We start from the raw sequence: 18,247 nt of genomic DNA, 5'->3' as shown, positions 1-18,247 counted from the left end.
CCATTGAAAAATGTGGACTGTGAAAAATGTAATAAAAAGGGTGAAAATAGGGTAAAATTCAGGTAAAAAAATGGCGCAAATTTTTAGGCATTGTATAACTATGAATATTTCTAATCATTTAAATGGGAATTTCTTGGAAATTTGGTATTTTCCGGAAAAGCGGGAGTTTTTGAAAATATAGGTAATACAACAAGTTACGGTATGAATGTGTTGGTCTTGGAATTTTTCCAAACGGTTGAAAAATGTTGACGTAGTAACAGTTTGAATTGAAATGGGTATTTCGAAAATCCTGGAATTTTGGGAAAAACGAGAATTTGTAAATGCTAGTTTTGTTGTCCCAATTAAGAAGAATGTTTTGAAGGTGGAATGGTCAAAAATGATTGAAAAATGTGGACTGTGAAAAATTTAATGGAAGGGGTGAAAATAGGGTAAAATTTGGGTTAAATTGGATTCGGGTTTGAGCATTGTGTAACTATGAATATTTCTATTCATTTAAATAGGAATTTCCTAGTAATTTGGGTAAAATTGGGAATTTTTAAAAATATACATAATACAACAATTGTCCTAGATGATATGAATGTGTTGGTGTTGGGATTTTTCAAAATGGTTGAAAAATGTTGACGTAGTAACAGTTTGAATTGAAATGGGTATTTAGAAAATCCTGAAATCTTGGGAAAAACGAGAATTTGTAGTTTTGTTGTCCCGACTAAGAAGAATGTTTTGAAGGTGGAATGGTCAAAAATGATTGAAAAATATGGACTGTGGAAAATTTAATGGAAGGGGTGAAAATAGGGTAAAATTCAGGTAAAAAAAATGGCGCAAATTTTTAGGCATTGTATAACTATGAATATTTCTAATCATTTAAATGGGAATTTCTTGGAAATTTGGTATTTTCCGGAAAAGCGGGAGTTTTTGAAAATATAGGTAATACAACAAGTTACAGTATGAATGTGTTGGTGTTGAGATTTTTTCCAAACGGTTGAAAAATGTTGACGTAGGATCAGTTTGAATTTAAATGGGTATTTTGGAAATCCTGGAATTTTGGGAAAAACGAGAATTTGTAAATGCTAGTTTTGTTGTCCCAATTAAGAAGAATGTTTTGAAGGTGGAATGGTCAAAAACCATTGAAAAATGTGGACTGTGAAAAATGTAATGGAAAGGGTGAAAATAGGGTAAAATTCAGGTAAAAAAATGGGGCAAATTTTTAGGCATTGTATAACTATGAATACTTCTATTCATTTAAATGGGAATTTCTTGGAAATTTGGTATTTTCCGGAAAAGCGGGAGTTTTTGAAAATATAGGTAATACAACAAGTTACAGTATGAATGTGTTGGTGTTGGAATTTTTCCAAACGGTTGAAAAATGTTGACGTAGTATCAGTTTGAATTGAAATGGGTATTTAGAAAATCCTGGAATTTTGGGAAAAACGGGAATTTGTAAATGCTAGTTTTGTTGTCCCAATTAAGAAGAATGTTTTGAAGGTGGAATGGTCAAAAACCATTGAAAAATGTGGACTGTGAAAAATGTAATGGAAGGGGTGAAAATAGGGTAAAATTTGGGTTAAATTGGATTCGGGTAAAAGAAAATGGCGCAAATTTTTGGGCATTGTGTAACTATGAATATTTCTATTAATTTAAATAGGAATTTCCTAGTAATTTGGGGAAAATCTGGAATTTTTGAAAATATATATAATACAACAAACGGTTGAAAAATGTTGACGTAGTAACAGTTTGAATTGAAGTGGGTATTTAGAAAATCCTGGAATCTTGGGAAAAACGAGAATTTGTAGTTTTGTTGTCCCAACTAAGAAGAATGTTTTGAAGGTGGAATGGTCAAAAACGATTGAAAAATGTGGACTGTGGAAAATTTAATGGAAGGGGTGAAAATAGGGTAAAATTCGGGTAAAAAAATTGCGCAAATTTTTGGGCATTGTATAACTATGAATACTTCTATTCATTTAAATGGGAATTTCTTGGAAATTTGGTATTTTCGGGAAAAGCGGGAGTTTTTGAAAATATAGGTAATACAACAAGTTACGGTATGAATGTGTTGGTGTTGGAATTTTTCCAAACGGTTGAAAAATGTTGACGTAGGATCAGTTTGAATTGAAATGGGTATTTCGAAAATCCTGGAAATTTTGGGAAAAACGAGAATCTGTAAATAGTAGTTTTGTTGTCCCAACTAAGAAGAATGTTTTGAAGGTGGAATGGTCAGAATCGATAGAACAATGTGGACTGTGGAAAATTTAATGGAAGGGGTGAAAATAGGGTAAAATTCGGGTAAAAATTAGATTCGGGTAAAAGAATTGCACAAATTTTTCAGGCGTTGTATAACTATGAATACTTCTATTCATTTAAATGGGAATTTCTTGGAAATTTGGTATTTTCCGGAGAAGTGGAAGTTTTTGAAAATATAGGTAATACAACAAGTTACAGTATGAATGTGTTGGTGTTGGAATTTTTCAAAACGGTTGAAAAATGTTGACGTAGTATCAGTTTGAATTGAAATGGGTATTTAGAAAATCCTGGAATTTTGGGAAAAACGAGAATTTGTAAATGCTAGTTTTGTTGTCCCAATTAAGAAGAATGTTTTGAAGGTGGAATGGTCAAAAACCATTGAAAAATGTGGACTGTGAAAAATGTAATAAAAAGGGTGAAAATAGGGTAAAATTCAGGTAAAAAAAATGGCGCAAATTTTTAGGCATTGTATAACTATGAATATTTCTAATCATTTAAATGGGAATTTCTTGGAAATTTGGTATTTTCCGGAAAAGCGGGAGTTTTTGAAAATATAGGTAATACAACAAGTTACAGTATGAATGTGTTGGTGTTGGGATTTTTCCAAACGGTTGAAAAATGTTGACGTAGGATCAGTTTGAATTTAAATGGGTATTTCGAAAATCCTGGAAATTTTGGGAAAAACGAGAATCTGTAAATAGTAGTTTTGTTGTCCCGACTAAGAAGAATGTTTTGAAGGTGGAATGGTCAAAAACGATTGAAAAATGTGGACTGTGGAAAATTTAATGGAAGGAGTGAAAATAGGGTAAAATTCGGGTAAAAAAATGGCGCAAATGTTTAGGCATTGTATAACTATGAATACTTCTATTCACTTAAATGGGAATTTCTTGGAAATTTGGTGTTTTCGGGAAAAGTGGGAGTTTTTGAAAATATAAGTAATACAACAAGTTACAATATGAATGTGTTGGGATTTTTCAAAACGGTTGAAAAATGTTGACGTAGTATCAGTTTGAATTGAAATGGGTATTTCGAAAATCCTGAAAATTTTGGGAAAAACGAGAATCTGTAAATAGTAGTTTTGTTGTCCCAACTAAGAAGAATGTTTTGAAGGTGGAATGGTCAAAAACGATTGAAAAATGTGGACTGTGGAAAATTTAATGGAAGGGGTGAAAATAGGGTAAAATTCGGGTAAAAAGTAGATTCGGGTAAAAAAATTGCGCAAATTTTTCGAGCATTGTATAACTATGAATACTTCTATTCATTTAAATGGGAATTTCTTGGAAATTTGGTATTTTCGGGAAAAGCGGGAGTTTTTGAAAATATAGGTAACACAACAAGTTACAGTATGAATGTGTTGGTGTTGGAATTTTTCCAAACGGTTGAAAAATGTTGACGTAGTAACAGTTTGAATTTAGTTTGGTATTTTGGAAATCCTGGAATCTTGGGAAAAACAAGAATTTGTAAATGTGAGTTTTGTTGTCCCGACTAAGAAGAATGTTTTGAAGGCGGAATGGTCAAAAACCATTGAAAAATGTGGACTGTGAAAAATTTAATGGAAGGGGTGAAAATAGGGTAAAATTTGGGTTAAATTGGATTCGGGTTTGAGCATTGTGTAACTATGAATATTTCTATTCATTTAAATAGGAATTTCCTAGTAATTTGGGTAAAATTGGGAATTTTTAAAAATATACATAATACAACAATTGTCCTAGATGATATGAATGTGTTGGTGTTGGGATTTTTCAAAATGGTTGAAAAATGTTGACGTAGTAACAGTTTGAATTGAAATGGGTATTTAGAAAATCCTGAAATCTTGGGAAAAACGAGAATTTGTAGTTTTGTTGTCCCGACTAAGAAGAATGTTTTGAAGGTGGAATGGTCAAAAATGATTGAAAAATGTGGACTGTGGAAAATGTAATGGAAGGGGTGAAAATAGGGTAAAATTCAGGTAAAAAAATGGCGCAAATTTTTAGGCATTGTATAACTATGAATATTTCTAATCATTTAAATGGGAATTTCTTGGAAATTTGGTATTTTCCGGAAAAGCGGGAGTTTTTGAAAATATAGGTAATACAACAAGTTACAGTATGAATGTGTTGGTGTTGGAATTTTTCCAAACGGTTGAAAAATGTTGACGTAGGATCAGTTTGAATTGAAATGGGTATTTCGAAAATCCTGGAAATTTTGGGAAAAACGAGAATCTGTAAATAGTAGTTTTGTTGTCCCAACTAAGAAGAATGTTTTGAAGGTGGAATGGTCAGAATCGATAGAACAATGTGGACTGTGGAAAATTTAATGGAAGGGGTGAAAATAGGGTAAAATTCGGGTAAAAATTAGATTCGGGTAAAAGAATTGCACAAATTTTTCAGGCGTTGTATAACTATGAATACTTCTATTCATTTAAATGGGAATTTCTTGGAAATTTGGTATTTTCCGGAGAAGTGGAAGTTTTTGAAAATATAGGTAATACAACAAGTTACAGTATGAATGTGTTGGTGTTGGAATTTTTCAAAACGGTTGAAAAATGTTGACGTAGTATCAGTTTGAATTGAAATGGGTATTTAGAAAATCCTGGAATTTTGGGAAAAACGAGAATTTGTAAATGCTAGTTTTGTTGTCCCAATTAAGAAGAATGTTTTGAAGGTGGAATGGTCAAAAACCATTGAAAAATGTGGACTGTGAAAAATGTAATAAAAAGGGTGAAAATAGGGTAAAATTCAGGTAAAAAAAATGGCGCAAATTTTTAGGCATTGTATAACTATGAATATTTCTAATCATTTAAATGGGAATTTCTTGGAAATTTGGTATTTTCCGGAAAAGCGGGAGTTTTTGAAAATATAGGTAATACAACAAGTTACAGTATGAATGTGTTGGTGTTGGGATTTTTCCAAACGGTTGAAAAATGTTGACGTAGAATCAGTTTGAATTTAAATGGGTATTTCGAAAATCCTGGAAATTTTGGGAAAAACGAGAATCTGTAAATAGTAGTTTTGTTGTCCCGACTAAGAAGAATGTTTTGAAGGTGGAATGGTCAAAAACGATTGAAAAATGTGGACTGTGGAAAATTTAATGGAAGGAGTGAAAATAGGGTAAAATTCGGGTAAAAAAAATGGCGCAAATGTTTAGGCATTGTATAACTATGAATACTTCTATTCACTTAAATGGGAATTTCTTGGAAATTTGGTGTTTTCGGGAAAAGTGGGAGTTTTTGAAAATATAAGTAATACAACAAGTTACAATATGAATGTGTTGGGATTTTTCAAAACGGTTGAAAAATGTTGACGTAGTATCAGTTTGAATTGAAATGGGTATTTCGAAAATCCTGAAAATTTTGGGAAAAACGAGAATCTGTAAATAGTAGTTTTGTTGTCCCAACTAAGAAGAATGTTTTGAAGGTGGAATGGTCAAAAACGATTGAAAAATGTGGACTGTGGAAAATTTAATGGAAGGGGTGAAAATAGGGTAAAATTCGGGTAAAAAGTAGATTCGGGTAAAAAAATTGCGCAAATTTTTCGAGCATTGTATAACTATGAATACTTCTATTCATTTAAATGGGAATTTCTTGGAAATTTGGTATTTTCGGGAAAAGCGGGAGTTTTTGAAAATATAGGTAACACAACAAGTTACAGTATGAATGTGTTGGTGTTGGAATTTTTCCAAACGGTTGAAAAATGTTGACGTAGTAACAGTTTGAATTTAGTTTGGTATTTTGGAAATCCTGGAATCTTGGGAAAAACAAGAATTTGTAAATGTGAGTTTTGTTGTCCCGACTAAGAAGAATGTTTTGAAGGCGGAATGGTCAAAAACCATTGAAAAATGTGGACTGTGAAAAATTTAATGGAAGGGGTGAAAATAGGGTAAAATTTGGGTTAAATTGGATTCGGGTTTGAGCATTGTGTAACTATGAATATTTCTATTCATTTAAATAGGAATTTCCTAGTAATTTGGGTAAAATTGGGAATTTTTAAAAATATACATAATACAACAATTGTCCTAGATGATATGAATGTGTTGGTGTTGGGATTTTTCAAAATGGTTGAAAAATGTTGACGTAGTAACAGTTTGAATTGAAATGGGTATTTAGAAAATCCTGAAATCTTGGGAAAAACGAGAATTTGTAGTTTTGTTGTCCCGACTAAGAAGAATGTTTTGAAGGTGGAATGGTCAAAAATGATTGAAAAATGTGGACTGTGGAAAATTTAATGGAAGGGGTGAAAATAGGGTAAAATTCAGGTAAAAAAATGGCGCAAATTTTTAGGCATTGTATAACTATGAATATTTCTAATCATTTAAATGGGAATTTCTTGGAAATTTGGTATTTTCCGGAAAAGCGGGAGTTTTTGAAAATATAGGTAATACAACAAGTTACAGTATGAATGTGTTGGTGTTGGAATTTTTCCAAATGGTTGAAAAATGTTGACGTAGTCACAGTTTGAATTGAAATGGGTATTTAGAAAATCCTGGAATCTTGGGAAAAACAAGAATTTGTAAATGCTAGTTTTGTTGTCTCGACTAAGAAGAATGTTTTGAAGGTGGAATGGTCAGAAATGATTGAAAAATGTGGACTGTGAAAAATTTAATGGAAGGGGTGAAAATAGGGTAAAATTCGGGTAAAAAAAATCGTGCAAATTTTTGGGCTTTGTATAACTGTGAATACTTCTATTCATTTAAATGGGAATTTCTTGGAAATTTGGTATTTTCGGGAAAAGCAAGAGTTTTTGAAAATATAGGTAATACAAGTTACAGTATGAATGTGTTGGTGTTGTAATTTTTCAAAACGGTTGAAAAATGTTGACGTAGTAACAGTTTGAATTGAAATGGGTATTTCGAAAATCCTGGAAATTTTGGGACAAACGTGAAGTAGTTTTGTTGTGCCAACTAAGAAGAATGTTTTGAAGGTGGAATGGTCAAAAACGATTGAAAAATGTGGACTGTGGAAAATTTAATGGAAGGGGTGAAAATAGGGTAAAATTCGGGTAAAAAGTAGATTCGGGTAAAAAAATTGTGCAAATTTTTCGGGCATTGTATAACTATAAATAATTCTATTCATTTAAATGGGAATTTCTTGGAAATTTGGTATTTTCGGGAAAAGCGGGAGTTTTTGAAAATATAGGTAATACAACAAGTTACAGTATGAATGTGTTGGTGTTGGAATTTTTCAAAACGGTTGAAAAATGTTGACGTAGTAACAGTTTGAATTTAGTTTGGTATTTTGGAATTCCTGGAATTTTGGAAAAACCAAGAATTTGTACAATAAGAAAAATGCTACTTTTGTTGTCCCAATTAAGAAGAATGTTTTGAAGGTGGAATGGTCAAAAACCATTGAAAAATGTGGACTGTGAAAATTTTAATGGAAGGGGTGAAAATAGGGTAAAATTCGGTTAAATTGGATTCGGGTAAAAAAAAAATGGCGCAAATTTTTGGGCATTGTGTAACTATGAATATTTCTATTCATTTCAATAGGAATTTCCTAGTAATTTGGGAAAAATCGGGAATTTTTGAAAATATATATAATACAACAATTGTCCTAGATGATATGAATGTGTTGGTGTTGGGATTTTTCCAAATGGTTGAAAAATGTTGACGTAGTAACAGTTTGAATTGAAATGGGTATTTAGAAAATCCTGGAATCTTGGGAAAAACAAGAATTTGTAAATGCTAGTTTTGTTGTCTCGACTAAGAAGAATGTTTTGAAGGTGGAATGGTCAAAAATGATTGAAAAATGTGGACTGTGAAAAATTTAACGGAAGGGGTGAAAATAGGGTAAAATTCGGGTAAAGAAAATTGCGCAAATTTTTGGGCGTTGTATAACTATGAATACTTCTATTCATTTAAATGGAAATTTCTTGGAAATTTGGTATTTTCTGGAAAAGTGGGAGTTTTTGAAAATATAGGTAATACAACAAGTTACGGTATGAATGTGTTGGTGTTGGGATTTTTCAAAACGGTTGAAAAATGTTGACGTAGTAACAGTTTGAATTGAAATGGGTATTTCGAAAATCCTGGAAATTTTGGGACAAACGAGAAGTAGTTTTGTTGTCCCAACTAAGAAGAATGTTTTGAAGGTGGAATGGTCAGAATCGATTGAAAAATGTGGACTGTGGAAAATTTAATGGAAGGGGTGAAAATAGGGTAAAATTCGGGTAAAAAAAATCGTGCAAATTTTTGGGCGTTGTATAACTGTGAATACTTCTATTCATTTAAATGGGAATTTCTTGGAAATTTGGTATTTTCGGGAAAGGCAAGAGTTTTTGAAAATATAGGTAATACAACAAGTTACAGTATGAATGTGTTGGTGTTGGGATTTTTCAAAACGGTTGAAAAATGTTGACGTAGTAACAGTTTGAATTTAGTTTGGTATTTTGGAAATCCTGGAATTTTGGGAAAAACGATCATTTGTAAATGCTAGTTTTGTTGTCCCAATTAAGAAGAATGTTTTGAAGGTGGAATGGTCAAAAACCATTGAAAAATGTGGACTGTGAAGAATTTAATGGTAGGGGTGAAAATAGGGTAAAATTTGGGTTAAATTGGATTCGGGTAAAAGAAAATGGCGCAAATTTTTGGGCATTGTGTAACTATGAATATTTCTATTAATTTAAATAGGAATTTCCTAGTAATTTGGGGAAAATCGGGAATTTTTGAAAATATATATAATACAACAATTGTCCTAGATGATATGAATGTGTTGGTGTTGGAATTTTTCCAAACGGTTGAAAAATGTTGACGTAGTAACAGTTTGAATTGAAATGGGTATTTAGAAAATCCTGGAATCTTGGGAAAAACAAGAATTTGTAAATGCTAGTTTTGTTGTCTCGACTAAGAAGAATGTTTTGAAGGTGGAATGGTCAGAAATGATTGAAAAATGTGGACTTTGAAAAATTTAATGGAAGGGGTGAAAATAGGGTAAAATTCGGGTAAAAAAAAATCGTGCAAATTTTTGGGCTTTGTATAACTGTGAATACTTCTATTCATTTAAATGGGAATTTCTTGGAAATTTGGTATTATCCGGAAAAGCGGGAGTTTTTGAAAATATAGGTAATACAACAAGTTACGGTATGAATGTGTTGGTGTTGGGATTTTTCAAAACGGTTGAAAAATGTTGACGTAGTAACAGTTTGAATTTAGTTTGGTATTTTGGAAATCCTGGAATTTTGGGAAAAACGATCATTTGTAAATGCTAGTTTTGTTGTCCCAATTAAGAAGAATGTTTTGAAGGTGGAATGGTCAAAAACCATTGAAAAATGTGAACTGTGAAGAATTTAATGGAAGGGGTGAAAATAGGGTAAAATTTGGGTTAAATTGGATTCGGGTAAAAGAAAATGGCGCAAATTTTTGGGCATTGTGTAACTATGAATATTTCTATTAATTTAAATAGGAATTTCCTAGTAATTTGGGGAAAATCAGGAATTTTTGAAAATATATATAATACAACAATTGTCCTAGATGATATGAATGTGTTGGTGTTGGAATTTTTCCAAACGGTTGAAAAATGTTGACGTAGTAACAGTTTGAATTGAAATGGGTATTTCGAAAATCCTGGAAATTTTGGGAAAAACGAGAATCTGTAAATAGTAGTTTTGTTGTCCCGACTAAGAAGAATGTTTTGAAGGTGGAATGGTCAGAAACGATTGAAAAATGTGGACTGTGAAAATTTTCCAGGAAGAGGTGAAAATGGGGCTTTGAAAAACCGGGAATTCCTGGAATTATTATGAGCTTATAAAATGGTAGTTTGATTGTTTGGGGTGAGAGGATGTTGGAACGCTTCAGATCGGTTGAGAAATGTGAGGTTTGTATATTGCACATTTATTTTCAATAGGGGGGAAATTCCTGGAAATTACGGGTAATCAGGGAATTTTTCGGAACCGGGAAAGATCCTGTGTTGAGTGAGTGGATGTTGTTGGGACGTTCAAATCGGGCATAAAATGTGGAAATTGTGCAAGTTCGAGAAATGGCCCATTCATTTTCAATGGGAAAAATTTCCTGGAAAACCGGGAATTCTGGGTAATTTAGTTTTTTTTTTCATAATTGTTTTGGGACGCTCACAATTCCCGGTCGAGCCGAGCGTTTTGATACTCGAACGGCTCCGATCGGATGACAACTGTGGGCTGTGGAGCGCGCCCAAGTTTTGCGACGTAATAATAATAATAAATTGAGAGTTTGGATGCTAAGCTGACGTCTTGTGTGTCCTCCAGTGTTTCGCAGTGCGCTCGCTGGGCTGGGTGGAGATGGCGGAGGACGACCTGGCGCCGGGGAAGAGCAGCGTGGCCGTCAACAACTGCATCCGCCAGCTGTCCTACTGCAAGAACGACATCCGGGACACGGTCGGCATCTGGGGGGAGGTGAGAGAACTCCGCTCGTGGATGTGTGGAGGCGGGAACGACCTTCCCTCAGTCTTGGCGCCGGGTTACTAAAAGTAGTTCCTCGGAGTTAGCTCTTACAGTAACAACAACCTGTTATTACGCAGGTCACGGCATGCAAATTGAGTATTGTTGGCGGTTTTGGGGCAGAATTTAGTAGATGACCCTGTTAGCCACCTCTTGCTAACCCTTTTTTTGCGATTTAGAATAAACAACAAAGAGAACAACATATGTGTTCTTGTCTCAAATATGGATTGTGAAAGATAGAAACAATAGTAAAAAAAATGCAGTTCCCCTTTAAGGACCTTTTTTTTTCCAGGAGTTTGATGATTTGTTGACTTTTTGTCAACTTTGTATTAAAGGCGACATTGTTGTTGATATACGATACCAAGTATTGGCCGATACCGATATTAATCTGATATGATATCAGTACAAATGATATTGTACATGCTTTTATTTTGTAGTGTGGAATGTTGGAAAATACTCGATCATGTGAAACTACTCAAAACTTTGGAAGCCCGTTTCTGCCACTAAACATAAAATAATTCTGGAAGAATAAAAAAAAAAATCTAAATTATGAGATTAAAAATCATAATTATTAAGAGAAACAAGTTAAAAATTGTTAGATAAGAAAGTCGAAATTATAAGGAAAAAAATATCGAAATTATGAGATAAAAAGTCATAATTATGGGATAAAAAATCGAAATTATGAAAATAGTCATAGTTATGAGATAACAAAATCAAAATTACAAGATAAAAACTCCCAATTATGAGATATAAAGTCATAATTTGATCATTTTGAAATTATGAGAAAATTGATATTATGAGATTAAATGTCATAATAATGAGATAAAAAAAAAAAATCAAAATTCTGGGATAAACTATCGAATTTATGTTATTAAAAGTCATAGTTATGAGATTAAAAAATAATCGAAATTATAAAATAAAAAGTCATGATTATGAGATAAAAAGTCGAAATTATGGGCTATGAAAGTCAACATTATGAGATAAAAAATTTAAATTCCAAGATAAAAAATTGCAATTATGGGATAACATTTTTTAGAATTATTAGATAAGAAAGTCGAAATTATAAGGAAAAAAATATCGAAATTATGAGATAAAAAGTCATAATTATGGGATAAAAAGTCGAAATTATGAAAATAGTCATAATTATGAGATAACAAAATCAAAATTACAAGATAAAAACTCCCAATTATGAGATATAAAGTCATAATTATGAGGGGGGATCATTTTGAAATGATGAGAAATTTGAAAGTATGAGATTAAATGTCATAGTTATGAGATAAAAAAAAATAAAAAATTATAAAATAAAAAGTCATGATTATGAGATAAAAAATATGGGATATGAAAAGTCAAAATTATGACATAAAAAGTCATAATTATGAGATCATGTGAAACTACTCAAAACTATGGAAGCCCGTTTTTGCCACTAAACATAAAATAATTATGGAAGAATAAAAAAAAAAAAATCTAAATTATGAGATTAAAAATCATAATTATTAGGGGAAACAAGTCGAAATGATTAGATAAGAAAGTCAAAATTTTAAGGAAAAAATTATCAAAATTATGAGATAAAATGTCATAATTATGGGATAAAAAGTCGAAATTATGAAAATAGTCATAATTATGAGATGACAAAATCAAAATTACAAGATAAAAACCCCCAATTATGAGATATAAAGTCATAATTATGACGGGGGAATATTTTGAAATTATGAGAAAATGTATATTATGAGATTAAATGTCATAATAATGAGGTAAAAAAAAAATCAAAATTCTGGGATAAACTATCGAATTTATGATAATAAAAGTCATAGTTATGAGATTAAAAAAAAATCGAAATTATAAAATAAAAAGTCATGATTATGAGATAAAAAGTCGAAATTATGGGCTATGAAAGTCAACATTATGAGATAAAAAGTTAAAATTCCAAGATAAAAAAAATTGCAATTATGGGATAAAATTTTTTGGAATTATTAGATAAGAAAGTCGAAATTATAAGGAAAAAAATATCGAAATTATGAGATAAAAAGTCATAATTATGGGATAAAAAGTCGAAATTATGAAAATAGTCATAGTTATGAGATAACAAAATCAAAATTACAAGATAAAAACTCCCAATTATGAGATATAAAGTCATAATTATGAGGGGGGATCATTTTGAAATTATGAGAAATTTGAAAGTATGAGATTAAATGTCATAGTTATGAGATAAAAAAAAATAAAAAATTATAAAATAAAAAGTCATGATTATGAGATAAAAATATGGGATATGAAAAGTCTAAATTATGACATAAAAAGTCATAATTATGAGATAATGTGAAACTACTCAAAACTATGGAAGCCCGTTTTTGCCACTAAACATAAAATAATTATGGAAGAATAAAAATAAAAATATCTAAATTATGAGATTAAAAATCATAATTATTAGGGGAAACAAGTCGAAATGATTAGATAAGAAAGTCAAAATTTTAAGGAAAAAATTATCAAAATTATGAGATAAAATGTCATAATTATGGGATAAAAAGTCGAAATTATGAAAATAGTCATAATTATGAGATAACAAAATCAAAATTACAAGATAAAAACCCCCAATTATGAGATATAAAGTCATAATTATGACGGGGGAATATTTTGAAATTATGAGAAAATGTATATTATGAGATTAAATGTCATAATAATGAGGTAAAAAAAAAATCAAAATTCTGGGATAAACTATCGAATTTATGATAATAAAAGTCATAGTTATGAGATAAAAAAAAAATCGAAATTATAAAATAAAAAGTCATGATTATGAGATAAAAAGTCGAAATTATGGGCTATGAAAGTCAACATTATGAGATAAAAAGTTAAAATTCCAAGATAAAAAATTGCAATTATGGGATAACATTTTTTAGAATTATTAGATAAGAAAGTCGAAATTATAAGGAAAAAATTTTTGAAATTATGAGATAAAAAGTCATAATTATGGGATAAAAAGTCGAAATTATGAAAATAGTCATAGTTATGAGATAAAAAAATCTAAATTACAAGATAAAAACTCCCAATTATGAGATATAAAGTCATAATTATGAGGGGGGATCATTTTGATATTATGAGATTAAATGTCATAATGAGGTAAAAAAAAAAATCAAAATTCTGGGATAAACTATCGAATTTATGATATTAAAAGTCATAGTTATGAGATAAAAAAAAATAAAAAATTATAAAATAAAAAGTCATGATTATGAGATAAAAAATATGGGATATGAAAAGTCAAAATTATGACATAAAAAGTCATAATTATGAGATAATGTGAAACTACTCAAAACTATGGAAGCTCGTTTTTGCCACTAAACATAAAATAATTATGGAAGAATAAAAATAAAAAAATCTAAATTATGAGATTAAAAATCATAATTATTAGGGGAAACAAGTGGAAATTATTAGATAAGAAAGTCAAAATTTTAAGGAAAAAATTATCAAAATTATGAGATAAAATGTCATAATTATGGGATAAAAAGACGAAATTATGAAAATAGTCATAATTATGAGATAACAAAATCAAAATTACAAGATAAAAACCCCCAATTATGAGATATAAAGTCATAATTATGACGGGGGAATATTTTGAAATTATGAGAAAATTGATATTATGAGATTAAATGTCATAATAATGAGGTAAAAAAAAATCAAAATTCTGGGATAAACTATCAAATTTATGAGATTAAAAGTCATAGTTATGAGATAAAAAAAAATCGAAATTATAAAATAAAAAGTCATGATTATGAGATAAAAAGTCGAAATTATGGGCTATGAAAGTCAACATTATGAGAAAAAAAGTTAAAATTCCAAGATAAAAAAAATTGCAATTATGGGATACATTTTTTTAGAATTATTAGATAAGAAAGTCGAAATTATAAGGAAAAAAAAATCGAAATTATGAGATGAAAAGTCATAATCATGGGATAAAAAGTCGAAATTATGAAAATAGTCATAGTTATGAGATAACAAAATCAAAATTACAAGATAAAAACTCCCAATTATGAGATATAAAGTCATAATTATGAGGGGGGATCATTTTGAAATTATGAGATTAAATGTCATAGTTATGAGATAAAAAAAAAAAAATTATGAAATAAAAAGTCATGATTATGAGATAAAAAGTCGAAATTATGGGATATGAAAGTCAAAATTATGACATAAAAAGTCATAATTATGAGATAAAAAGTTAAAATTCCAAGATAAAAAAATTGCAATTATGGGGAAAAAAAAAAATGGAGATTATGAAACATGTTGCAGGCATCAAATTCCAAATGAGCTAATATTTGCAAAAAATAATAAAGTTTGTCAGTGTGAACATGAAATATCTTGTCTTTGCAGTCTATTCAATTGAATATAAGTTGAAAAGGATTCTCTTTTTATTTACCATTTACACAACCTGACAACTTCACTAGTTTTGGGGTTTGTAATATTTAAAGATATAACTTTTTGTCAACTTTGTATTAAAGGCGACATTGTTATTGTTATACGATACCGAGTATTGGCCGATACCGATATTAATCTGATATGATATCAGTACAAATGATATTGTACATGCTTTTATTTTGTAGTGTGGAATGTTGGAAAATACTCGATCATGTGAAACTACTCAAAACTATGGAAGCCCGTTTCTGCCACTAAACATAAAATAATTATGGAATAATAAAAATAAAAAAATCTAAATTATGAGATTAAAAATCATAATTATTAGGGGAAACAAGTCGAAATTGTTAGATAAGAAAGTCGAATTTATAAGGAAAAAAATATCGAAATAATGAGATAAAATGTCATAATTATGGGATAAAAAGTCGAAATTATGAAAATAGTCATAATTATGAGATGACAAAATCAAAATTACAAGATAAAAACCCCCAATTATGAGATATAAAGTCATAATTATGACGGGGGAATATTTTGAAATTATGAGAAAATTGATATTATGAGATTAAATGTCATAATAATGAGGTAAAAAAAATCAAAATTCTGGGATAAACTATCGAATTTATGATAATAAAAGTCATAGTTATGAGATTAAAAAAAAAATCGAAATTATAAAATAAAAAGTCATGATTATGAGATAAAAAATCGAAATTATGGGCTATGAAAGTCAACATTATGAGATAAAAAGTTAAAATTCCAAGATAAAAAAAATTGCAATTATGGGATACATTTTTTTAGAATTATTAGATAAGAAAGTCGAAATTATAAGGAAAAAAAATCGAAATTATGAGATAAAAAGTCATAATCATGGGATAAAAAGTCGAAATTATGAAAATAGTCATAGTTATGAGATAACAAAATCAAAATTACAAGATAAAAACTCCCAATTATGAGATATAAAGTCATAATTATGAGGGGGGATAATTTTGAAATTATGAGAAAATTGATATTATGAGATTAAATGTCATAATAATGAGGTAAAAAAAAAAATCAAAATTCTGGGATAAAACTATCAAATTTATGAGATTAAAAGTCATAGTTATGAGATTAAAAAAAATAAAAAAATAATAAAATAAAAAGTCATGATTATGAGATAAAAAGTCGAAATTATGGGATATGAAAGTCAACATTATGAGATAAAAAGTTAAAATTCCAAGATAAAAAAATTGCAATTATGGGATACATTTTTTTAGAATTATTAGATAAGAAAGTCGAAATTATAAGGAAAAAAAAAATCGAAATTATGAGATGAAAAGTCATAATCATGGGATAAAAAGTCGAAATTATGAAAATAGTCATAGTTATGAGATAACAAAATCAAAATTACAAGATAAAAACTCCCAATTATGAGATATAAAGTCATAATTATGAGGGGGGATCATTTTGAAATTATGAGATTAAATGTCATGGTTATGAGATAAAAAAAAATTAAAAAAAATAAAATAAAAAGTCATGATTATGAGATAAAAAGTCGAAATTATGGGATATGAAAGTCAAAATTATGACATAAAAAGTCATAATTATGAGATAAAAAGTTAAAATTCCAAGATAAAAAAATTGCAATTATGGGATAAAAAAAAATGGAGATTATGAAACATGTTGCAGGCATCAAATTCCAAATGAGCTAATATTTGCAAAAAATAATAAAGTTTCTCAGTGTGAACATGAAATATCTTGTCTTTGCAGTCTATTCAATTGAATATAAGTTGAAAAGGATTCTCTTTTTATTGACCATTTACACAACCTGACAACTTCACGTTCTTCTGTTAGTGTCAATAGGATATCAGATGGGTATAAAACAAGGATGTAGAGAAGTGGACTGCTCTGTATGCGTAGTAAAAGTATGAAATGTGTTTTAGGGCAAGGACATGTACCTGCTGCTGGAGAACAACATGTTAAACCTGCTGGACCCCATGGACCGCAGCGTCCTCCACTCTCAGCCCATCGCCAGCATCCGAGTGTGGGGTGTGGGACGAGACAACGGCAGGTGGGTTCCTCGCCGCTTTTTTGTCGGGTTTGGCTTTTAAACGCTTCACCGGTCAAATGACACGACTCGCCAAAAGGTCACGATGGAGGCAGATCACATCTAATGATTGATGACACGGATGACTCGTTTTCTACAGGATGACCTTTTTTGGGTGATGCGCCGGCTTTGTGTGTCTTGTTGCGTTTTGGACCAGTTGTTCCTCACAATTCGCTCCCAAGCTCTTTACGACACTTAAAGCTGAGTTGAAAAACCACCGGAGACAGAATAGGTATTTTTGTTGTATATTTTCAAAGCTTTGCAAATATACTTTTTCAGACCAGTCTAACCATAGAACATTCTATTGCGCCCGCCCAAAATGGTCTGCCTTCCCGCTCCCAAAAACCCCTCTCCTCTTCCTTCCCCCCCACCTGGCAGTCATGTCTCTCTTAGCCAAAACAAATGCTTATTTTCGCTCTCTCTAACATTCCTCACTTCAAGGTTAAGCACACACAGTTTACTTGCAGACAAAAGCAGCAAGAGAAGAAATAGAAAACACGAGCTGTTTTCAAATATGACTATGAAATAAAAGAAGTACAACTTAAATTCGGATATATGTAAATATCTTCCTCCGACAGTCTGTAGAGGTATTTCATGTGACTTCAGGTGTGCTGCAGGGTGGCCAGCAGAGGGTGCTGTGTCCCATCCAGAGATGCTGTATACAGTATAATAATAATAATAATTAAAGCTGCAAGCAGCGTTGGACGGGCCCGCGTATTTGGCAGGTGCTAGTCCTAAGTGTCCCAATACTTTTGTCTACTTTTAGTTTGAAGTGTCCCAATACTTTTGTCTAGTGTACCTACCTTGTCTGCATTGTGTGGGCATGTTGGTGCTTCCTGCTTTTAAGCAGCCATCTTACAAAAGCAGCAGTGCAGCAGCATCAGCGCAGCGGTTCTTTGAAGGCTCATAAAATCAAAACCGGAGCAGTTATAAAAAAAACTGTTCTGTTAATTTATACACAAGGGTTTAATCTCTCTCCTGTGTTAGTTTGAAGCCGAAACGACAAACGCGCTCAGAGGAGAAAGATTTTGAAGGAAGGTGACCGGTTTTTCCAAAAAAATTGTTTTGAAGGGGGAATAGCAAACTTTCTGTTGATTTTTGCTGGGGGTTGTCAATTTATGAAATGTAGGTCTAAGTGAGACCTACA

At 30.7% G+C, this 18,247-nt stretch overlaps 1 protein-coding gene across 5 annotated transcripts in view; it reads left to right on the top strand.

The window, feature by feature from the left end:
* The window catches only part of apbb2b (amyloid beta (A4) precursor protein-binding, family B, member 2b), a 301,890-nt gene that overhangs the window by 226,564 nt on the left and 57,079 nt on the right, over positions 1-18,247 (top strand). For all 5 annotated transcript variants that reach the window (XM_061984438.2, XM_061984436.2, XM_061984439.2 and 2 more), the window contains 2 exons: positions 10,431-10,577; positions 16,937-17,064. In XM_061984438.2, coding sequence (XP_061840422.1) covers positions 10,431-10,577; positions 16,937-17,064 — 275 coding nt within the window. The remainder of the gene's footprint in view (positions 1-10,430; positions 10,578-16,936; positions 17,065-18,247) is intronic.

The sequence above is a fragment of the Nerophis lumbriciformis genome, linkage group LG25 (genome assembly GCF_033978685.3).
Source record: "Nerophis lumbriciformis linkage group LG25, RoL_Nlum_v2.1, whole genome shotgun sequence".
Classification (NCBI taxonomy): domain Eukaryota; kingdom Metazoa; phylum Chordata; class Actinopteri; order Syngnathiformes; family Syngnathidae; genus Nerophis; species Nerophis lumbriciformis.
The sequence above is the reverse complement of the archived record's forward strand: the minus strand, read 5'-3'. Positions and strand labels throughout refer to the sequence as shown.